This window comes from Aythya ferina (genome assembly GCF_964211825.1).
Source record: "Aythya ferina genome assembly, chromosome: 3".
In the NCBI taxonomy this organism is placed as follows: domain Eukaryota; kingdom Metazoa; phylum Chordata; class Aves; order Anseriformes; family Anatidae; genus Aythya; species Aythya ferina.
Window position 1 is genome coordinate 28930326 of NC_140298.1, and position 23673 is coordinate 28953998.

At 44.2% G+C, this 23673-nt stretch overlaps 1 protein-coding gene and 1 long non-coding RNA gene across 2 annotated transcripts in view; one reads left to right on the forward strand and one right to left on the reverse strand.

Annotated features, from left to right (window-relative positions):
• Positions 1-2361, reverse strand: part of LOC311433876 — a 6120-nt gene extending 3759 nt beyond the window's left edge. The window contains exon 1 of the long non-coding RNA XR_014691036.1: positions 496-2361. This is a non-coding gene — a long non-coding RNA (uncharacterized lncRNA). The remainder of the gene's footprint in view (positions 1-495) is intronic.
• A 206-nt stretch (positions 2362-2567) lies between these two features.
• Positions 2568-15942, forward strand: DESI2 (desumoylating isopeptidase 2). Its single transcript, XM_084512189.1, has 5 exons — positions 2568-2867; positions 8809-8881; positions 10717-10810; positions 11551-11692; positions 13592-15942. Exons 1-5 carry the CDS (start codon positions 2829-2831, stop codon positions 13823-13825), a joined length of 582 nt encoding a protein of 193 aa, XP_084368315.1. The 5' UTR covers positions 2568-2828; the 3' UTR covers positions 13826-15942.
• Positions 15943-23673: the final 7731 nt, after the last annotated feature.

Here is a 23673-nt window from a genome sequence, read left to right on the forward strand (position 1 = left end):
TCTTCTCTGAGGAGATTTTCTAGGTTCCGATTCAAGGCCCAAGCAGCTTGGCTTTCAGTTTTACAAAGCAGAAGCCCTGGAGTTCACACATTAACACTTCTTTTGAGGTAACAGTGTCCACTGCTGAACACTACCCCCTAACCTAAGATGCCTAAAGTACAGGCTCAGGGGTCCTGGAAGTAATACTTTGTAGGAGACTTATCCTGAGCAGCCTGTACTGCATCCTGACATGGAAAGAAGAGCTTGGCCTGACTCCTCTCCACCACCTTCTCATAAGACTTTCCAAACTGTAGCTACTTAGGATCAAAAGTCATCTTCAATGAACAAAGACCCCATGAGCTCAAGAACTTTGGTTACCACAGTTACTCAGCCAAGATGTCACTGATTCCGTGCATGCCAAAGTAGCAGCATCAGTTTCAGCTCCTCTGTGCCATCAGCATGCAGGGCCTGGAATAGTCAGCTGCTTTTTCGGGACCTTACTTACTGGGTACTTACTGTTCTATCATTGCAATCTTCTGACTTCTCATCGGTAAATCCTAAACTGACAGCCATTTCCGTAACACCTCCACTTTGGTACCAAATGCGATAGAAATTTATACGGTAGAAAGAGTTTTTTTGTGTACTTTAGTGCCACGTACTGTAGTATCACAGGTCAAAGTGTGTTTTACCATCACCACTGGTGGATATCCCTGGATTAGTTAGTAGTCCTGTAGTTTCCAGTGTTGCAGAGTCCATAATATTGTCCTTGTCTGCATCCATACTAAGCCTCAGGAAATCATGGTTTTCTACCCCTTCATCACTGGAGAGGTAAGGTACAGGTTGCAGATCTGGAGTGAGATCTTGAAAATCATATGCTGTCCTCTGATAATATTTTAACATCCAAATTGCCAAACTGATCATAGTATCTTGACGTAGCCCCATACCGTACTTGCTCACTCTCCAAACTAAACCTATAAATACAACCTGGTATGAAATACACCATGTAAGGCATAACTTTCTGCAGCATTCACATATGTTTAACATTGTGTCTGACACCTAGCTAATCTCCAGTCTTTTTGCTCAAAAGGATTTTCCTGTCTTTCGCAGATAATGGCATGAAAATATCACTGTATCACTGAGGAAGAGAGATATATAGCATTATGGTACTACTCTGTGTAATAAGTCTAATATTTAAACACCAAAGTTCAGCTTCCAAGTCAAATAAATGACACCTTAGAACTTTATTTTTTCAGCCTTCTTCAAAAAATATGGATTTTATCTCTCTCCTATCACTATAGGCTAGAAGTTATGTTTTCCTCTTTCTTCTTCACATTGCATCTTGTAGACAAGGAACAAGCAGGAGAATGAAGAAAATCATTAGCTAGAAGTCATTGCAGACTTTTGTACTTCTCTTTTCCAGTTAATGCATACTGTTAGCTGGAAAAGAAGTCCCTGCCTTTTCAGAGAAGGTTTTTGACCCCTGCTGTTTTTAAGATACAATCATATTTTCCACAGCATTCCCCGCTATGGAAGCGGCCTTCTTTCCACAAAACCTTTTGGTTTCGTAACAGCCGGCTTGTTTCCTAGCTGCCGGCCAAAGGAGCAGATGAAGAACATGACCCAAAGGAGTTACAGGCATCCTGTCCACAGGCTTACAGTTTCACTGGCCAACTAAGGGATTACTGCCAGCAGCCCTCAGCAGCTCAGATGGACCTGAGGTTTATACACCAGTCTCTTAGGCTGGTGTATAAATTTTCATATTTGACAACCAGCAGCCAAACTTTTGACAGGTTTTTGCAACGATACCATTTCCTCTAACCAAAGATCACTGTCTGAAGAGGGAATGGCCTCAAGTTGCGCCAGGGGAGGTTTAGGTTAGAAATTAGGAGACATTTCTTCTCAGGAAGAGCAGTCAAGCAGTGGGACGGGTTGCCCAGGGAGGTGGTGGAGTCACCGTCCCTGGGGGTGTTCAAGGAAAGGTTGGACGTGGTACTTAGGGACATGGTTTAGTGGGTGACATTGGTGGTAGGGGGACAGTTGGAGCAGATGACCTTGGGGGTCTTTTCCAACCTTTATGATTCTGTGATTCCATGATGCTTTTGTAACTGTTTCAGTCACCCTGCAGTACTGGAGGGAATGGAGCTGTTCTGCGTGCCAAGGGGCTCTCCCCCCGGGGGCACTGCAGGTAAGGGTAACAGGAGCCAGAACACCAGTGGGGTGAGGTACGTCCTCTCAAGGGGGCACCCTATTGCGAAGGGCACCTTTTATGTAGCGGTGTATATGCTTGTAAACGCCATTTGCGCCTCAGGTTAGGCGCTGCAAGACAGAAAACATTTGTCCTCCTCCAGACACGCGCACCCGGGCCGTACCCTAGCGCTCCCCCACACAAGATGGCGGCCGGGGGAGGGGAGGGGAGGGGAGCCCCCTGCGCACACCTGCGCGGCGGCGGCGGCCGTGCGCGGGACACGCCGGGAGCTGTAGTCCCCGGCGGCCCGGCGGAAGGCGGGGGCGGGCCGCAGCGGCTCCATTTTGCGCCCACCGGAGGGGGCTGCCCGGCGGCCGCCGCCGCTCGCCCCTCGCCGCCTTCTCCCCTCCCTCCCGCTCGCTTGTCGCCGCCGGGGCGGGGCCCGCTCCCGCTCCCCGTTCTCCCCCCCACCCCCCCGCCCCGTCCTCCGCCCGCCCGCCCGCTCCCGGCCCCGCCGCCGGCCGCGGGCGAGGCGCCGTCCCCGTCCCTCCGCGGCGGCGGCTCCATGGTGCCCGCCGCCCCCCGCCGCCCCGCAGCAACAGGCAGGACGAGGAGGAAGCGGCCCCCGGGGGTGCCCGCGCCGCGATAGCCGCCCGGCGGGGCGATGGCGAACCAGCTGGTCGTCCTCAACGTCTACGACATGGTGAGGGGCACCGGGGGCTCCCCTCTGCTCGGGGGGAGGGAGGGAGGGAAGGGGCCCGGGGGGCGCCCCCCCCGCTGGGTGCCCTCTGGGGGCGGCCGCTGCGGGGAGAAAAGTTGCTCGGGGTTTGTAGGGACGGGTTCGCGAACAGCCTCGGTGTGGGCAGAAGGGAAGGCGCTGCCTCAGCCCGGCTCGTGGTCCTGTGCCCTGCGGTCTGCCCGGGACACCGGCAGCGGGGCTGCCCGGGGTCCGGTTCAGCCGCCATGGTAACGGGTGAGGTGTGAGCAGGGCACAGGCCCCGCGGATCAGCGATGTGGGGAAAATATTATCTGCTAATGCCCGTCAGCCGCTGGGAAGGAGCAGGAGCGCCACGAGCTCGCCTCTGCCCGTGTTTTGGGCCACCTGGTGCGGGGACGGTGGCGCTTAACAGCCAGCTCCAGGTAGCAGCAGTGTCTGCGTTACTTAGCTGGCTCTGGAGAGGCTCTCCCCCTGCCGCTGCCACCATTTTAAAGTAAACTTTTGGTGTTTTGAAAGGGCAAAGGTGTGGAGTGTGGAGTCTGGCTGCTGGCAGAGAGAAAATGCATCTTTGTGCTTGGGAGCACTCAGGCTCAAGTGCTCGAGTGTTTGCTAGCAGGGAGCTGCCTCACGTGAAACTAAGACTATATGTGAGGTTATAGCAGCTACTCTGATCCCCGTCACTGGTTTCTGTGGTAAGTATTGGAGCGGAAGAAAGTAATGTCCCTGCCAAAGGATTCCCTGTGTCACCTCCCGTGCCTGATTTCTGCCACCAGCACGCGTAACCTGTTAGTCCTGCTTTGGTTTCCCTTCCTCTCCGAGAGTGGGGGGGAAAGGCTGGGGACGGGAGCAACACTGTCACTGTGACCCCTCAGAGGGGCAGAAAGTGGGGTTTTGCTCACCTGGTTGTGCACATATGGGGTGCCGTACGACAAAGTCAGCGTGCTTTATTTATGGGAGGTTTGGAATGGATGCTTTATGACACAGGTATGCATGACTTCTTTGGGCTACAATTTAGAAACGTGCATAGGAGGAGCTCCTCTAGTGTTAAGAGAGCTGTTTTTATGTATATTAACTATGGATACTTGTACAGAGGAAGAAGCAGGGCTTTACTTTCAAGACTCATACCCAAGATGTTATCTTCAAAGGCAAAGACTTGACACACCTCTGACTTGTGAACGGGGAAGATCCAGTGTCCTTGCAGAGGCATGCGTGGCCGTGCCAGGGGTTGTCAGAGCCCTGCTTACAGGCAGCCGTGAAAACTAACAGAAGAGATGGCCTCATGTGTAAACACCTGCTTAGATGGTGATGTGATGGTCTTGCAAAATCTGTTCTCACTGTGAGAGCATTTGGGGGCGGGGGGTGGCTTCAGTGCTGCTTCAGTGCTTTGTCACTTATTTTTGAGACATCTTTGCAGGAATCTGCATCCTCCAGAGCTGAGTCTGGAGGTGGGTTTTATTCACTTCCCCTAGCAGGTCTGACAGGAGCAGGGGAAGCAACAGAAAGGTCGTACTCATAAAAACTAGCCCTGGTTTGTGCAGAGGGCTCTGACAGCTGTCCTGTTGTGCTTGGGAGGGTTCTGCCCACAGCAAGAAGTAGAGGAGTCTGCAAAGCCACCACCTCTACTCAGCACGCACTGTCCAAAAGAAACAAGCAACAAGCGGCCTTACTAGTGGATGTCTGGTCACATAGGGGTGGGTTTTTTGTGTGTTGGTCTGCAGCTGTGGTACTTGTCAAAGCTGTACATCACCACAAATTATACATAGTGCAAGCTGAGACCCCTGAGCAAAATATTTCTTTATCCTACTTCAGCTGTGCTTGCTGTTTTATAATGACATCTATGTTATTTGACAGCTAGAGAAACAGTTTTCCTTCTAACTGGAAAGAAAAACAGAGCTTCTGACGGTGTCTGAACGCCACTGTCTGTGCACAGCCTCGATCTCTTTCACAAACGATGTCTCAGTCTGTTTTAAGCTGGTTTGAAGCAGGAGCCTAAACTAAAGCCTGACTTTCATGTTGCGTAGCGTTTGTTACTGCATGAAGAAAGCCTACTGAAATCATTGGTAATGCATCGCTTGGAGCACTGAGTGCGAGGGGGGAGAAGGGAAGAATCTTTTATTGCAGCCGTCCTGAAGTTCTGCTCCTTCATCAAAGGCCACCAGTTGTGTGTTGAGGCCCTCGCAGGTTTGCTGCTCTCGCTTCTGGTGTTTCACAGCACTTGGAGGAGTTTTGGGGGAGGTTGGGCTTTGTGGGGTTGTTATTGTTGTGTTGTTTCTTTTTAATCAGAGAACACTATTAGTCACTTGTTGACAGAACCAGCACTGCTGTAGCTTCAGCAGTTGTAGGAACAGCTTCGTGTTAACCCGGGTGCTAGCTGTAGCTCAGTTCCCAAAACAGCCACGTAGATATGCCGGGGACTCATGGGTGACCTCGCTGCTGCTGGAGCTCTGTACAGGGCTGAGTTGGTTCATTTCAGAGCATGTCCCTTCTGCTTTCCTTAGCATTTGAGAAGGAGAAAATCTGGGATAAAACCAGAGGCTGAGGGAGGGGGTGTGTATGTGTTGTGCTTGAGAGCTTACTTTCTTGTAGTGGTAGCTTCCTGGAGAGAAAGAAACTTAAGGGCATGTTTGTGTGCTTCTGTTCATGCCTTTGAGAACTTCTTATCATAGAAATGGTCAGATGAAAACAGTTACTGTGTTTTGAGAACTGCAGTATTTAATATAGTAAAATTGCTTTTTTTTTTTTTTTTTAGGATTCTATTTTTTGTGTGTCCAAAGTAGCACCATCTTTTTCACTCATCAAGTAAAGCTATAACAATCTAAAGCATTAACATAAATGAAAGCTCTGAAGAGCGTAACAAAGATACTTTTGAAGCACTGGGATTAATATGTTTTTCGTATCAGTGACATGGCTTTATTGCCCACATAGAAAAATGTTTCTCTAATTTCTGTTGGTACATGCATTAAACACTGATCCCTGTTTCACAGGACTGACTGCAAAATACTGAGGATGTGGGACAGTGCTCTTACACGTTCTGCTGTAGTTAAATTCAGATCAAAACTAGGTGAAGGGAACCTGTTCTGTGTAATGAAAGCAAGGATGTAGCTTTTGCGACCAGTTTGGGATTCCAGAGTTTGTCATGTTACTGAACCAGTGAGCTGTATATATCTCATTTATGGGCAATCTCTATTCTGTAAGTTGTACCGTACCTTGCCAGCTGCAGCCAAATTCAGCACACTTGAAGCTGCATTTTCCCGTGTTCCTTTCCTCAGTGAGATAAGGCATTTTGCTCAATGAGAGGATGTGACCCACCTTCCAATAACTGATCCAGATTAAGTAATAATTAGATCTAATTACTGTTCCTAGGGGAAAGTAATTCTGCCGTATTAAAATTCGTCAGTTAACCTACTCGGTTCTTGCTGGAAGTGTTAAGTGCAGTGCTGTAGGCACTTCTTTCAAGCTGCTAACACTTGTTAAATTTGCTACCACTGCTCAGTTTTTGGAGCCATATGAGCCCCGCATACTGAAGTGCTGCCACTAACCAGGGCTGCTTACCGGCTCAGTGTGAGGTTACAGAGACTTGGACGCATTCTCCCTAGACAAATAAACTTTTTTCCTGTGCTGACAGCTCATATGTTGAATATTCCTGTAGTTCTGATTGTAAAAAAAAAAAAAAAAAAAAAAAAAAAAGTAAAACTATTTTGAAACAGTGAGCTGGAGAAGTGAGGAAAACTGGCTTCAGAACTGAAGCAGGTCTACATTTGGGAATCTCTTGCATTCTTCTGTAAGCTTTAATTTCCCTTCAATGAACAGTCTATTTCTTATGCTCGTGAACTCATTAAGTTATTTGGGCAGTCTTACCTCTCTCCTTGCATCCCCTCTTCTTCTGTCCTCCCTGTTCCGTCGTTCTGTACAGAGCAAACCTAACCCAGCGTGTTTCTGGAGGTAGCTCGACCTGAAAAGGCTGATTAGACGCATGTGGATGAGCACTCTGCTCTCTCTTCTGGAGAGAGGGAGGAGAGAATTGGGAAGCCTTTAAACAGATTAAGGTGGTGATTTAGCGTGGTCATCTATACCACGCTCACTAGCACAGTGATCCCTTAACAAAGCCGAGTGTGAAGCTTACTCTGAAGCAAACTGTACCCCCAGATCTCAGTGACTGTTAGCTTTCGATAAACACAAGGAGCAAGACCTGCCTGCTGCTAACTCACATTGTCAAGATTTCCCACAATTGGCATTTCTGGAGACATGATCACTAAGTCCTTAGTCACTGAAGTCCCGCGCCTGCAGCGCTGCTGTCAAGTTTAGGCTGGAAAAAATGGGGTGCAGATGTTTGGCTACTGCGGGTAACTGAATGTGGGAGACCACTGCCTCTAGGTTTGACAATCCTCAGGGTAAGGCTGATTGTGAAAGCCAAATGCATGCATTTCTGATGCCTGAAAACTTGTGATATGTGGCCTGACTTGCTCTTTTTGCCATTTAACTTCCTTTGATTTTCACAAAGAAGCTTCTTAGTCCAAAACTTAGTGAGAATGATCCTCACTGGAGGAAAAATGGCTCATTCTCCCACTGCACGTTAAATGCCAGGATGACTAAAATGTCTGTAAATTATGTACCAGCCCCAGCTAGTACACATCAACAGTGTGACATCTGTAACCTTTTACATTTATATCATCGGTTGTGATGTTTTAATAGTGACTTCACATCAGAAAGCGCTTACTGTGTCAACAGTTTGTGCAAATAAGATGGATTTTTCTCCTTCCTGTTTACAAAACAAGTAATAACTCGCTGAGGATGCTGCCTCAGTCTCTATCCTGACTGCCAGCTGACTCTTTGAAGTCTGTGGTGTGCTTCAGGTCTGGGTGACCTGGGAGGAAGGTTACCACTACTGGAGTAATTGACAAAATAATGTTTTTCATGTATTTTTGAGAGGTTTTCCTTGCTAGCCAATTTCAGCTTTAAGGACGCTGCTTAGACTTCTTTCTTTGAAGCCTTTGTTTGAGGTTCCTCTTTAAATTGTTTCACTCGGAATTTTTTTTGCTCCTTGGAGACTGATATTTTCAAGGTGGTGATATAGCCAAGAAAAGGCAGTAACTTTGAGGTTTTCATTTTTTTTGAATTCTGTATGCCTTTATGGTGTTGGGGATAATTGTTAGCTCCTGATAGGCCCTCACTGCTGCTACTTTTTAAATAGAAAATAGTGCCAAGAATTTTTTTTCTTTCCTTTTCCTTTTTTTGAGGGAGTGTGGTTTGTGTGTTAGAATTAAAAGAACCCAGGAAGTGATAACTTTGAAATACAGCTGCAATCTGTTTTTTATCATAGAAGTGATATGCTAGAAACACATACCAGGTGTCTGCAAAGGTCTTGCACTTGCTGTGTGGAGACAGATACGTCAGGAGCCTGCTGAGAGTTTAGCCTATTGTATGGTGATTACCAATTGAGTAATCAAACACGTAATACAAGGTAATTTCATCTTAAATATCTCTGAGCGTCTTGTCATCATCTGGTCATAAGAAGAAATGGTCATTGCTCTAAGGGACAATTGGTGTGTGTATGTTAGTCCTATGTTTTGATGGTCTTGCCAAAAAAAAAAAAAAAACGCTCCTGCAAAATTATTGTAGTTGAATCCAGCATGTAGTCAACTCATGGGGAAACTTTTGTAAGCTGTTGACAAATAAAGTTGATCTGGATTTCTCCCCAGTACAGTCTCCTTGGTTGACAGGCACTGACAGCACTAAAACATCGAGTAAAACCTAATGGAATTGACTGTGTATAGTTGGGGAATTTTAATAGTGTGTTCTGTTCCTGTTTAAAAACTGGGTTGTGCAGTTCGGTTTTGTGGTTGGCTTTTATGCTTTTGATGTGCTGTGAGAAGACAAATCTGTATTGGAAACTAACTAGAGCCTTCTTGTTCTTTTTTCTTTTTAGTATTGGATGAATGAGTATACTTCTTCCCTTGGAATTGGAGTATTCCATTCAGGTATAGAGGTGTATGGCCGAGGTATGTACAAGGAAACTATAATTTACTCTTTTGTTTGTCTAAGTAACAGTATTATTCAAACAAAAATGGGTTTGGGGTAGTGAGAGAAAGCTGGTCCTGAAACCTGTTGTTTTCAAGTTCTCATCTCTTCTGTCTCTGGGAAAAAAAAAAACAAAAAACACTTGACTATCAGATTACTGATATGCATCTTGCGTTCTTGTGTAAAGCTATATAGCTGTGAAAAAGTGTACATTTTTTTCCCACTAGAAATAGCAATATTTGGTTTGGGTTTAGAAATACCTATTGTTTAAAAAAAAAATAATGTATGTTTCACACAAGCATGATGGATCATGTTTCGTCAGTATTCTGCCAGCACTTCTGCAAGGAGTTAATTTTTAACTATAGAGACTAATCTGTTGTGGTCTATTCCTTATTAGTAGATTTATTTGTTTTAGGGAGAGTTTATTTAAAAGGTATCTTATGCATACTGTTTATTTACGAAAGATACGCTGCTGATAAATAGTGATATGTCCTGATTTTGCCCAGTGGGTTGTACTCTGGGAGGCAGCTTCCTGATTTACGCAGGCCGCTTCAATTCCAGTCCCGGCCAGAAGGGGTGCAAGCTTAGGTCTTAGACATACATACCTAGAAGTAAAATCCCTTTCTGAGGTGATGGTGTTGCTAAAAGTAGTCTGATTGGATGTATATTTACATATACTTGTTATTTTTCTTTTATTGGAATGTGTTCGGAGGTGAGGAAAAGCAATGGGGGTTGTGAGCTGATCCAAAGGCCCCATTGTGCAAGTATCTTAAGCTGTAGGTGTTGCAGCTACCATAATAGTAGCGTTGTAACTGGGTTTTGAGGTGTTATCAGAGGAACGGGGAGTTGATGAAATACAATGCTTACAGTTAAAATCTTCTTTGAATTTCTTCTAATCCAAACCAGAAGGGCCTGACTCCTAGTAGTGGTGTGTGTGAAACCCAGTCCTTGCGCTGTGCCAAATCCACGTCTCCCTTCCTGTACAGCTTGTAACAGCTTTCTCATATTAGGTCGTGCCCCTGCTAGAACAATGACTTGCATTTTTCACAGTACCTCAAACTTTATTTATTAACCTGTTTTAAAAAAGGTTATCCACAAAGCTGAATGCTAGACTTGGATGATGTATTTCAAGTTTTTAGGAAAGGAAGTGTGAAGTCATGCTTAAAGCTTTTTATTATACCCAGGGTGTGGCGTGGTGTGTTATCTTACAGACACAGAAGGAAGTTAAAGCACACTGATACCTTCATGAACTGTAAGGGCTTGTGCCAGCAGATGTTAGGTGCAGACTTCAGATCTGTGCACTGGTTTACTTTCTTCTTAGAGAAGAATGCAGGATAGTTGAACTCTTACATATCAAAAAACTCAGAAACCTTTTAGGCCAATACTAGTTGGCAACGCGTACAGCTGTAGTGTACCATCAGACCTTTGAGGATGCTGTACTTTGAATCCCTAATCTGTAAATATTTAAGTAGACTTGTGGTGGTAAGCGCATGTAAAAAACATTGCTTTAATTCTATAAGTGAAGATTTAAAAGTTAAATTGAAAATCCCACCAGTTATATACACTTATTAATTAAGCCTGCATGCTGATATAGCAAGTTTTTTGTCAAATTTCACTTAGTTTTATTGACTTAGAAGTCAACCTATTAGTTGGTCGTTCTTTGCATTTGTTGCCCTGGTTTCTAGGTTTAGGTCCTTGTGAAGTTCTCATCGACTAGAAGATCCTTGCAATTGATATACCAGTTGATGAGGTCTCTTATTCTTTACTGTCATCTTACGGCATTATTATTTTTTTTAACCTGAGCTTTCTTTTTCAGAATTTGCCTACGGTGGTCATCCATACCCTTTTTCTGGAATATTTGAAATTTCACCAGGAAATGCTTCTGAGCTAGGAGAAACGTTTAAATTTAAGTAAGAAAAATATCTATTTTCTTGTTTTGAGAAGGTATGCTAAAAGGACAGCTTGCTGAATGTATTTTTAAGGATAAGGAAATAAGGATTTTTCAGTGTGTTAAATGGTACCCAAGGATTTCTGACTTAGTGAGATAATAGCGTGTTTTCTTTTCTTTGAAAAATGGGAAGAGGTGATGGCAGCAAAGAACATTATTTTTAGCGTACCGTTAAATTCCTTAAATGTGCATAAATTATGTGGACTCGTAGCTAGCTTTCTATTATTCTCCATATATACAGTGGGGTAACTCTTTCAAGGTAGTGAAATTTTTATACAAAGGTAATCGTGTTGCTTTTCAAGGTTTCCACGTCTTTTTTTTTTTTTTTTTTTTTTTTTTTTTTTTGTGGTTTCTCAGTGTGGTTGTCTTGACCCTTCCTTGCATTACAAACTCCTGCCTATTCCCAGCTGTCTTTCATAAACAATATCCTTTGGAGAAGAGGGGAGAATTGCAGCCTGCACTTCTGTGAGTTAAACTGCAGAGAACTTAAGTGGAATAGAGGTGGGCAGTCAGCAAGAAAATAACGTCATGTAAGATGGAAGTGGTGCTGTAAAATGCAATAGAAAAAAAAAAGTGTGTTATTCTAGGAGGGCAGAAAGATTTCCCCACCTGCAGTAGGGTAACTTTTGAGCACTTTAAGAACAGTTATCTACTTATTTTATGGCAGCCTAATCATTTTCTAATCTCTGTTTCTCTTTCTAGAGAGGCTGTGGTTCTAGGCAGTACTGACTTTATGGAAGATGACATAGAAAAAATAGTAGAAGAGCTTGGAAAAGAATTCAAAGGAAATGCTTATCACCTAATGCACAAAAACTGCAATCACTTTTCTTCAGCTTTATCTGAGGTAAACAAACATGAGGGTCTATAGAAAGGTGCATCCCAGGTGGCTACAGAGCGTCATCTCCTTCCTGTCCTTTGGATTGTTTGGCATAATTTCCAGTAATAATCTTTGTTACCTTGGGTAAATGTCACCATTTCTTCAGATTTTTGGGCTTATGTCCAAAATGCAAGATTATGCTGCCAAAAATGCTAGACGTTGTTATACGTAGTTTGAGGTCCAGAAGGGGGGAGGTGTTCCTATTTGAGAGACCTAGTAAAGCAGGTATTAACAGCATTGCAGGACCTTGTCAGACTCCTCATAGATCACTACAGGAGACAGAGCCACATGCTGCTTTTACCAGGGTTCCCTCACAGAGCCCTCACACTGAAAATAATTTCTAAAGTTACGATGTACTATTAAAGAACAACAAAAGCCTTGAAGGTTCAGAAGTGAATCTGCTGTCTGAGAGGCTTTTGTCAAGTTATCCCTCTGCCAGCACCTGTGTCGTGGTCATGTAGATACCTGTGTGGGTGTGCAAAAGTATCTGGTTGTGGAATTGAATGGGCTTTGCTTTTCCCCCTCAGCTTTATTTTAACCTTACCGGTTTGCCAGTAGGATTGAGTGCTTGATCACTCACGTGCTTGTACCAACGCAAGAGGAAGGGTGAGGAACAAATAACCCAGGACAAAAAGGGGAATGGCACTTGTGTTTTCGTTAGTAGTTGCTAACCTGTGCTTGTCAGAATTTATTCTAATGCTCATTGAGGCCTTCCGAAAAAGGGATGGCTGTGTTTTCCATGGCGATCTTCCATAGAACTTAACCGTTCCGGAGGAAGAAGAAGGGAAAAAAAAAGTTAATGGCACGCTTACTGTATAGCCTTTGCTTTGTGTAATCTGATCTTCCAGTGGTGCTGGAAAATTTTGAGGTGGATGATTTGCATGCAGCACTGGTACAAATTAGTAGGGTGGCCCACTGGTGAAGCTGCAGTTGACGTGACATCTGGCCCATATGGCCAGGCACTTGCCATACCCTTGAACTGCATGATCATGTCATTTCTGTTTTATCTCATGTCCTATTCAGTGTTCAAGCTGACTAAAAACCAGGGATATAATTACAAATAAAATGCTATTCAGTTACAGCAGAGTAACATTCCTGTTAGCTGTGATTTTCTCCAGATTTGCACTGGAATAAGTAATGCTCAAAGTGAACATGGAGGCAGTTAAATAAAATAGGTCACTCCCTCAATAGTGACAATGAAAACATTGAATGACTGCTGTGTAGTAAAAACAAATATTTAATGCAAATTTATATATTTTTGAGGGGTTGAAGCTAGCTTTGTATTGTATTGCTTCTCTTGTTCTAGTGATCTTAGCAGCCTGTGTGGTGTGAGATAGTGATCTCTGGTCCAGAGTCATCAGAGACAATCATAGTAAATATCCTGAGCTGTGTGTGTAACTCCACGTAGCTGTAATACTAGCAGTGATTTTTTTGACTGCTTGATTTCAGGGTGCACATCTGTAATAGTGAGCTTTCTCATTTGGCCGCTGTTCCTGAAGGATTGTCTGTGAATACAAAATAAAGCTTAACTCATTTCTGTGCCTTTTATAGAAACTATTCAAAAAGAGCTAGGTGTTTGGGCTTTTCAGAACTCATAATAAAAATACACCCCCTACTTTCCTTCCTTACAGAAGGAAAGCAGGACCACGTGTCAAACTTAGAGTGAAAAATAAGTCTCTGCAACTTGGGTTGGTGCTTTTACTGATGGACCAAGTTGTCTTAGTGCAGCCGAGTGCTTCTTGAATGGCATTTGTGATGCATAAACCTAAGAGTGCTGCAGCCTTTGCTTTCTCTTTACAGTCATGTAGCTTTGTTGCTGCTGAACCAAGAAGACAAGTTAATCCTTTCCTTCCCCTCTTGCTCTAGATTCTGTGTGGAAAAGAGATTCCACGATGGGTGAATCGTCTTGCCTACTTCAGCTCTTGCATACCGTTTCTCCAGAGCTGCCTGCCGAAGGAATGGCTAACTCCTGCAGCTCTCCAGTCTAGTGTTAGCCAGGAGCTACACGAGGAGCTGGAGGAAGCTGAGGATGCAGCAGCATCAGCTTCCTTGGCAAGCTCAGCATCTGGGTCTAGAACTGGACGTCACACCAAATTATAAGTCCTCCTCCAAAGTAACAATGGTTTGAAATACTTCAGTTTAATCTCTCCAGCAACTGACTTCCTGACAGAACATGAGAGCTGACTCTAGAACATTGTTTTTATATGCAAAAATGGCTCTCATCAGCCCCTGTTTCAGCTCAGGATTACTTATGTAGTGAAAAGAATTGCTGGGAGGAAAGGGAAGGATTTTATGTGAAGCCACCCTTTTCATTTTCACCTGTTTGATAGACCTGAGTTAACTTAACATCTTGTATAAAGCAGAACTTAAATTATTTGTTTACAGTATGGTGTACTGCTGTTTACAAGTCCTGTAAGGACTCCTGCCACCATGGAAGAAGAGAGAACATGTGTTTTATTAACTGTTGGTATAACTCAAAGGCAGTAGTATTATGCCCTGGATGAACTCTCCCCTTTGTTTTTAAGATTTAAGGCAGACGAAGTTTAAATTTCTGAGAAATGTAGAAACTGCTGAATACTATATATGCGAACAGGGTACTGTACACTTAAAGTGGCTGATGTAAACAGGTAGATTCCGGGATGTAGGGAGACTGATTTTGTTGAAGATCTCTTATTGAAGAAGTATGACCTCTACATTAACGAAACTGTGGATTTTTGCACATATGAAGGGAAATTTCTATCTCATTACACTGCACATTGATCCCTAATGTTTGTTTTTGTTTTTTTTTTTAACTTAGTCGTGTAGTTTGCATCCTAACTTCCGTCTGTATTTACAGTCTACTTCAGCCAGGATTTAGACATGTAAATATCACCTGTTGAAAGCATCAACAACTTTTTTTTTGCTGTTTGCTTTACTTGATTTAAAACTTGTATATAAAAGTTAGTACTTGTATTCTTTTTTTTTTTTTTCCCCCTCACATAGTTTGAACAGTATAAAACAAGCCATTTATGGTTGGGGAATGGCCTTGCTTTCTGCTGCTGATTTTTGCTTCATTTGAGTTTGTAAACATTAGTGGTTTTTTTTTTTTTTTTTTTACTTACATATTACTGCCCAGTCGTGCAGATTCGCACAAGTTATAGAGAAATCCTAATTTATTTTCCCGCAGTTTCTGTCTGTGGCATTAACTTTCTTGTCAGATGTAATGAAGAAAAACCTGAAAACTGCTTATGCACCTGCGTGTTTACACAGCAGAACCCACTAATCTGCACACATAATTATATCTGAAGGTAAGAGATGCTATTTTCTAAAACACAGAAGTATGTTTGCTGGTAGATTATAATTAGAGCTAAATTATAATTAGTGATCAGAATATATAATGGAATGCCTTATTCTTGTTCACTTACCAAGAGAATTAATGGTTCTTCCAGTTATTAGTGTAAATTAGTGAGGTTCTATTGTGCACATGAGGATACAGTAGCACAAACATGAGGGAGGTAAGACTTGCTGCCTTAAACTGTAACAAAAACATACCATCTGTAAACTGATCAGCTCTCAAAGACGTGTGCATTACTAGAAGTATGAATGATTTTTACGAGCTTTGGCTTTGATTTGTTGCTGGGTTTAATTTTTCCATTAAGTGAAATACTGACTCTACGGTTTCTGTTACTTAAAAGGGGAAAAAATATCCTCTTAGGAGGCAAGAATGCTTAATGTTACGTACTCTCCTAGCTATGTGTAGTCAGTGCCGTTGAACCCTTCAGGAAGGCGCAGTAGGTTATATTCTAGTAAGAATTCATATGATGGCCAACTCCAATTCGTGTTAGAAATGAGCAAGAAGTCTTTCTGCTTGCAGTTGGGCCAAGTCATTTGTAGGACAGTTGAAACTTTCACTGAACTGTGGTACATTGTAGTGACAGAAAGAAATGCTAATGTTTGGTTATGGCGGGGGGCAAAAATCAAGTGCTACTTTTTTCTTGAAAGAGTGGGATAATGGTAGAAGTCTTGCTAACTGTGCTTTGGTACGTGTTCTTATAATCTCTTCTACCAAGTGGGAAATGCTTAAGACTGACAAGTCTATCATGTTATCTATTTGGTCTCCAGAAGTTGGACATACTGACTCTCCCTGATTGTTTTTTCTTTAAACCTGAATCTCTGAATTTGAGTTCTTTTTTTTCCTGTTGTGAAAATGAACATGGTGGTCTCCAGTCAACTCTCAAGCATTACAGAAGGAAAGATCACACTACTTACAGCGAAGGTGACAGACTATAGATAAGTTTTGTCTCTCCTGTGCAGCTGTGGTAGGAGTGTGACTAAGTCTCTTGGTCAAGGCAGGTCCTTTATTTCAGCTCAGGGTTGAGGCCACTGATCTAGCAATGTACTGTAGCTCTTCCTAGGCTTTAGGAAAAATAAATAGAATGAATTTTCATCGCTACCTAACTTTTATGTACCAAAACCAGCTTTCTAGGCTTCTAATATATCCAGAGCTCTAGGTCACAAATCTCTACACCTTCATTAACCCACACAGTTGCAGCATGTACAATGCAAGAAAGCGACAGATCACAGCACAGTTTTTATTTAGAAGTAAAACTAAGAATATTTTTTATAAAGCAGACTGGAAAGTTTGTAACAAAAAATGTTCATTTTATTGGTAGCTGTACAGGTGAAAATAGTGTCTTATGCTCCATTTTTTTTGTTTAAATACCATCCATTTGTAAATCCTGTGAGGAAACTGACACGTGAACCCTGAAGGCTGTTGGATATTGCATCGAAGCAAGTGGTACTGTAACTTCAACCATGTGCTGTGAACTCAGCCTCTGCTGGATGCCTCCAAGAAGTCACCCTGCCAGTGGTTACTCCGATTTGTTAGCAATAGAACAAGTTACCTTTCACCAGCATTACTGCCAAGCAGGGATTACTTTAGTCTACTAACAACCACACTGTGCTAGGACTAGGACACTCCAAAATGCTGTGAGAAAGCTGGACACCTGTGGAGTCTTTTCCATCAAAACGGGTAGAAAAATAATTCACTACTTCAGGGTTCTGCTCCGTTTACTTTCTCATTGTTGTTTAGTTTTCTGTAAGATAGTACTTTTGATACGTAGTATATTCTTTAACTCGGTCGTTTTATTTAAATGCCATTTTCTGTTCAGCAAGCCAAAAAAAATCCAATGTACTGTCAGTGTGCACCAGTAACTTCAGGGTGGCTTGGTAAAAATATACTTGCATTACTTCTAAAATTTGCAATGCAATTCTGATCACTATTGATACATGATAATTTTCACTGTTGGAAGTTGGTTACAAGCTGAATACTCACTGATGCATTTTTGGTAAACTTGTATTCAAGTTTACAATACTACATAGTATTTGTATAAAATTCAAAGAATTTTGACTTTTGTTACCTGTACATGGCAACAAGTTGTCTAGCATCTTAAATCCATCAGTTTATTAAAAATACTTTTATAAAAAAGACGGTTGGCTGTGGTTCTTACTCTCCTGGTACCGATAGCTCATTTTATCAATGCTGTGCAAGCTAACTTGTCGTTCTGATGTTTTATTTGAAAGGTAAAGGTATGAAACCACTGGATAGTTGTACTATAGCTACTTAAGCTATAGGTTATATTCTGACTTGGGTGGCTTGGTTTGTTTAAGGCACTGTTAAAAGCCATTAGTTTTTATTAGGCTAAATTCCATTTCTTTCATGTTTGGTGTGTCAACCACAGACACTGAGGTATGCAAGCACTTGTGATTCTGTAAGTATGCTCGGGACGTGTTGCTGGTAATTATGTGCCACCTTCCACAAACGTGCTCCGAAGCCCAGATCTGTATCGGGTTTTGTACCAGCCAAAGCAAACAGGGAGTACTGCCTTAAATGGCTCAGCTGTTGGTAATCTCGTGAATTACTGACAGCTAGTGTGGAGCCTGTGTTTTGCTGTGCTTGCAGGAAGTGGCAAAGGTGGTCCCCAGACCGTGGTGAAGTGCTAAGAGCAACACCAACCCATTGCAGCCTGCGCTACGCCTGCTCCGGCAGCAGCAGTGCCCCTGGTAGTGTGTCCCAGCCCTGGCACGGGCTGTTTAATTAAAAAGCTGCCAAGCTGTTTCAGAGCAGGTTTGGAATAGGGTCCCGGCCTGGCTCCCTGCACCCTTCTGTGGGGCTGTGGCCATTCCTCTGCTCGAGGCTGTAGGTACCAGGGCTTCTGGCTGCTCCTCGCAAGCCTTGGGGCTGTAAGGGGGCAGCCACACAGTGAGCCAGCCAGCACAGCCAGACCTGGGTTAATGAGACAAGACATACAGCCTCTACTTTATAGGAGGCTGCGGAAGGCAGGTGGGTGCTCAGATTTTAACAGGATGGGAACATCTCTGAGCCTGGTGTCTCCACATCTGCTGCTGCTGCTAAGGACGGGTGAGGATGTGAGTTGCTGGAGAAGCTGCTGAGACACAGCAGTTCCTTTGCCCACCTGCTACTGGACCCAAATCATGGTTGAAGTTGCGGGAGGGTTTGAGGAGCTTTAACTTAGTTGGATTTGTCAAGGTTTTTTTTTTTCCAATGAGTTCTTCAGCTGAAACTGATGTGAACATGAGGATCTGTCTTGTCTGTGGATTTTCTGCTTTGAAATTTTGAAACTAAATGAGAGTTAGTGTTTGTACAGCATGGCCTGCACTGCTGTTCTAGGCAAACACACCTGCAGCATCCAGTGGCCAAGAGTTGCTTATCCACTCTGGGAAGACATTCAGTGCACAAAACATACGTGCTGCATGTTTTGTTGATGGGTGAGTAGCTGAGTTTAACTGAACTGTTCCTGAAGAAATAAGAAATGTCTCAAATGAGATTTCATTTTCTGAAACTCACTTTGTGTATGCAAGGTTTACATAACAAATTTGTTATTGGAACAGCTGCTCACTAGGTAAAGCTTTTTTACCTCTAGAGGTCCCTTAATTATATTGCTCCACTAGTATAAATGTTTTCCTTCAGAGTACTTAATGCATTGGAAATGGCTATTGAATAGTTTCTGAATTTGCCTAATGTCCTTTGGTTTGATCTAAATCAGATCATAAAAATAAATGAATGAACTTTTCAATGTGATAAGTTGCCAAGGAATCCCATAGCACTACTTTGAGGAAGCAACCGCACCCCTTCACAGTTCCTTTTTCTAGTGGACTATGGTAGGAATCCCTTATTTCTCAAAAGATTTGGTCCACAAAAGTTAGCGTATCACAAAATAAAACAGGGTCCACGTGGCAAAATGCGAGACTCCTGCACTGGTGCAATCTTAATTTTCTTTGGGGCAGGCAGAGGGCTGCAGGTATCCCAGGTCTCCCCGGGGAGGGAGGTTGCTCTCACCAGCACTGGCCTCGCTGCCCGTCCACCAGAGGGTGGCTTTGAGCAGCAGCAGCAGCCTGGCGGAGCTGGGCTGGCGCCCTTCTTGCCATGGGTGGGTGGCTGGGGGCTCTCCTGCTCTTTGCAAAGTGGTGTGTTAACCCTGTGATCCTTGCAGCAGAGCCTGCTGCACTTGACAATTACTCGCTGTGCTTTCTCTTACCCCACATGGTTGAAAGCGAAGAAATTGCTCCCAGTATCTTCTGGAAGACGCTGAAGAAACTGAAGGAGAGGGGCTTCACATATGCCTCATGGGGACTGGTCAAAGTAAACTCAAGAGTTTCAACTCTAAGATTCCTTATCAGGTAGCTTTTTTTTTTTTTTTTTTTTTTTTTTTAACCTCCTTATCCCCTTTTACCTTTATACAAACCCAAACAAGATGCCCAAATATTGCAGGACTCAGGATGCACCTTTCTTGGGGTTCAGGTCTGGTCCCAGCACAGTCTATGTGGGTCTTTGGATAAATGGTGTGTGTCAGCTGTGTCCCTGCTGGGCTGGGCACTGGCAAGTTTGGTTGGGCTCTAGCTAAATGTGGTCAACCCCCAGAGCATATGAGAGGACGGGAGGAGGACACAGCTCTCAGTAAGTGCTCCAGTGCGATGGTGAACGTGGGTTAGGCTGCTTCCCTCGTGTTTCCCAGCTCAGAGTGGTCATTGCTGTTTGCTCAAGCAAAGCCAGGGCTTTCCTCCCAGAGTAAGACTGAAGCCCTATTAAAACCACCTAATGATAACACAAATCATGTTTGAAACAAACAGAAAGTAACTTGTGTTCCTTGCTTGGGATTTTGAGGGTTGTGGGTTTTGTTCTGCTTTTCCATTTCCTAATTTGCCTGTGGGAAGCTCTTGTCTCCTCCCAGCCTTACCAGCACAAGCACACAATAGCTTGTTGTTTTTTTGCTTGGAAGGAGTTGCTGAGTGTTTGAATAGCTGGAATTGAGTTTATTTTTCTTCTATACTTCAGCTCATTCATCACTACAGCATCCTAAAAGTGAGGATTTCCAAGAGCATTGGAATCTTCCCTCCTTTTTTTTTTTTTTTTTCCCTAAAAGATGCTCTGCATCTTAAATTTCAGACCCCGGCCCCTTGTTAGAATCACTAGCTAATACTGCAGTGAAATGCCAGCTTCAAACAAATGATTTCATGTGCCATTAAGCAAATACGAGCTGAGCAGAAAGGACTAGAAAGATCCAGTAATAATGTAGCAAGCTCAAATGCAAATGTAAAAGTCAATTATTTTTTATGTTGAAGAGACTTGGAAAGTTCAGTAAAAACAGTGAACAAGAACTGATGAAGAAATAGGCTGTGCAGCTCCTGTACCCACTTACTATTATATAGGCATGCTTTGGGCTTGTATAGTAAGTGGAAATCAAAGTCCACATGGTGCTTAGCAAAACTCAGCTTAAAATAAAGCACTTCCTAAATCTGCCTGCTGTTTGTAATGACTTCCAAGTTGTCTTGTTTCATTGTCCTAGGTTTCTGCCAGTACCAAACCGGATACTTGCCTACCAAAATACTGTGTCAGGAGCTACTTTTTCAGTTTTTCTCCTCTGAACAGCATTGGGAGATAGAAAGAACCATAAGACAGGAGACTGATGTGTGTGTGTGTGATTCTTTCAGCTTTTGTTCTTAGGTTTAAAAAAAAATCAGGAAGATCCAGCAAGGCACCCAAACTCCTGCAGGTCTCCCAAAGCAGCTCACCCTGGCAGAGCAATGCCTTGGGGGATTCCTGAGCCTTGGAGGATGCTGTCACCTCTTTAAGCTCCTTTGCCCTTCGGGAGCCTTACAGCTTCCATGCGTGTTAAGAGGTTTAAAGGCAAGGTGCTGCTGCCCCACTCCCAGCCCAGCCTCCTGGCTGGTGCCCCAGCTACACACCATCCTGCAGGAAGGGGTGCTGCACGCTCGCCATGCTACTGGGTGCAGGGGTAAGCATGGGAGCATGGAGCCCATCCCTCAGGGAGAAAGGGAGCCTCCAGCTCCTGGCTGGATTGTGCTGATCTTCAAGGGCTTTTTGCTTTGACATGCAATAGGTAATGAGGACAGAAACAATCAACTGCTTTTGGCAAAAAGCACTGTCACTTGCTTCAAGCTCATTTAATCCACCTGGGAAGGGACAACAGCAAAAACGAGTAAGGATGCTACTCCATACTTCTTTCTCCTTATTTTTGGGGGAGGCTTATTGAAACATGTTTTGAAGTACCAGGAACAGCAGAAATGGGCTTTTGTTTCATCTCCACGAGTGGCAGCTTCCACAGTGTGTGCCTGGTGGTCAGGAAAACCTTGGAACCTTGGCTCTGTCCCTCCTTGCAGACCTCCCAGGTCACCTTCTGCCACCAGAAACCACTGTTGACTTTAAGTTGTGTCTGCAAGCATGAAAAAAACATGTTGAAGTAGGTTATTTTTAATGGATCAACTCCATAAATTTTAATCTTCCATTTTTATGGGAGAATACCTGAACAATGACTGAAGATACTTCCCAAGAGCAGTCGCTTTGGCGTGGCAGGGAGAGAGAATGCCAGGAGCATTCACAGATCACTCACAGCACATACCACCCTGGTATTGCTCTGAGATATGCTCGTTTAACAGCTTAACCTACAGGAATACACTGTGTGCAGCATGATGAAAGAGTGAAGGAAACACCTCAGGTTGAAGGCTCCAAAAAGAGGGGATGTTTGCATTCAGAGCAGCATTCAGACCAAGCAGTCAGGGCAAAATTCTGCACTGCTTTTCAAATATCTGGACTTGAATCTTCAGGCTGTGCTCTAGGTATGAAAATAATTGCTTTTAAAGGTAAAACAAATGCCTCTGGGGTGGGAACAGCAGGACAGAGATGGAGGAGCATGGTCCCTTTGCACCCCCCACTCCTTTCTCCCCCAGCATTTCTCAGGGAAGGTGGAGCCACCCTCCAAGCCCACCCAAGAACAGCCTCTGCCTTGTGAAAGTGCAGGTCACAAGCCCTGCCATCTCTGCTGGGGTGGGAGGGGGTGAAGGCATCTCGAGACCTTCCTCATCCCTCCACTGCTGTGGGACAAGCTGCCTGAGGGGTGTGATGAGGAGGGTGGGAGGCAGGGAGAGGCACGCAGGCTGCTGCCCCCTGAACAGCTTGAAGCCTTTGAACACATCACAGACACGAACAATGTGGGTATGTGAAAATGGAGCAATGAACAGGCAGGGCAGAAGGAGAGATGTGGCCATCATGGCGGCGTGTTGTGGCATGAGGTAACTCGTGTGTAACTCATCTTGGCACTAGCGAGCCCCTTCCTCCTGTGCTCGCAGCGGCAGGAGCTGCAGCTGTGGGCCCGCCTGCCTGCCTGCAAACCCGCATGTGCAGCCACGACCGGATCTTCTCCACCTCCTACGGCATTCTGAGAAAACTCCTGTGGTTGTGCTCTAGGCTGGGTTAGCTTGAGTCACCTGCTCTAAAAATGCTGAAGTAGCTGTGACAAACCTACTGGGGATGATAAAAGGATGAGCTGGTGCCTTTCAGTTGCCACAACCCATCAGTTTTGGGGCTGGCTTTCGCAGGTGGCAGCACCCTGGCCTGGCCCATCCATGACAGCGCCTCACACTGCTCCCAGGGAGCCCTGTGGCCTGCCCAACATGAGGGGCCGGCAAGGGACAGCAGCCCAGCCATCTTGTCCCCTGCTGTGGTGAGGTGCTTCTTGGCCTCACCTAGAAGCTCTGCAGGTCCCCAAGACAAGCTGCAGAAATGGGCGCTACATCACAAGGCCCAGGCAGGGGGAGAGGGAGCAGGGCCCCAGCACTTCCAGGCCCCCGATAGCCTCTTGTGGGCGTGGGTCAGAGCGATATAAACGGCACCAAACTGAGCCAGGCTTTGATGGAGTAATGGTCAGGAGAAAGTGCAAAATTTAAAAAGCTTAACTCTCCCTACAGATCATTAATTACTCAATCAAATTTCACAGAATCACATTTCAAGCGGAAAGAGTCCACAGAAATACAGAGAAGTGTTTCACCTCATAAGAGAAACACCAGGGCACTAATAAGTGTTCGCTGCGGAGAAGCTTGCATGTTCCTTCATGCAGAGAACACTACATGATCATAAATGAACATTTTTCTGAATCTCTTCTGTGAAATCTACTCAGGATGACTCTACCGAATTTACCCCTGACCCCATTTCTAGAGAGACTCCCACAGCGAGGCTCTACAAAACTTAAGGAGATAAAATGAGAAATCCTCAGAGCACGATCCCTGCTCTGTAGCGGAGTGTTTCATCTCTTTGTGCAGTGTTAAAGCACTGCCTTGCAGGCCTCAGGAACATAAACGCTAATTACTATAGCTGTGCAACTGAAGCCATAAAGAAATTTACAGTATGACTAATAAGCAATTAGAAGCTAAATTAAGAAGCAGAATTTGGTGGTCAATAGGCCATCAAAGGAGGAATAAAGCCCCAAAGAAAACAGCTATGGTATTTTATGGGAGAAACATGGGTCTTAGAAAATGCCTCGATATGGCATTTATACACAGTGCGAATAGCCTTGTGGTGCTGGCAATGACTTGTCTTTACACGTATGCTTAGTCTGCCAACAACATGATTGAAAAGAACTTTGGTGGTCATT

Bases quoted from the DNA above. Each gene is read 5' to 3' on its own strand.
- DESI2 (XM_084512189.1), top strand. From the start codon at position 2,829: ATGGCGAACCAGCTGGTCGTCCTCAACGTCTACGACATG. The intron at 2,868-8,808 runs GTGAGGGGCACC...TTTTCTTTTTAG, and splicing joins TCCTCAACGTCTACGACATG to TATTGGATGAATGAGTATAC. The intron at 8,882-10,716 runs GTATGTACAAGG...TTTCTTTTTCAG, and splicing joins TATAGAGGTGTATGGCCGAG to AATTTGCCTACGGTGGTCAT.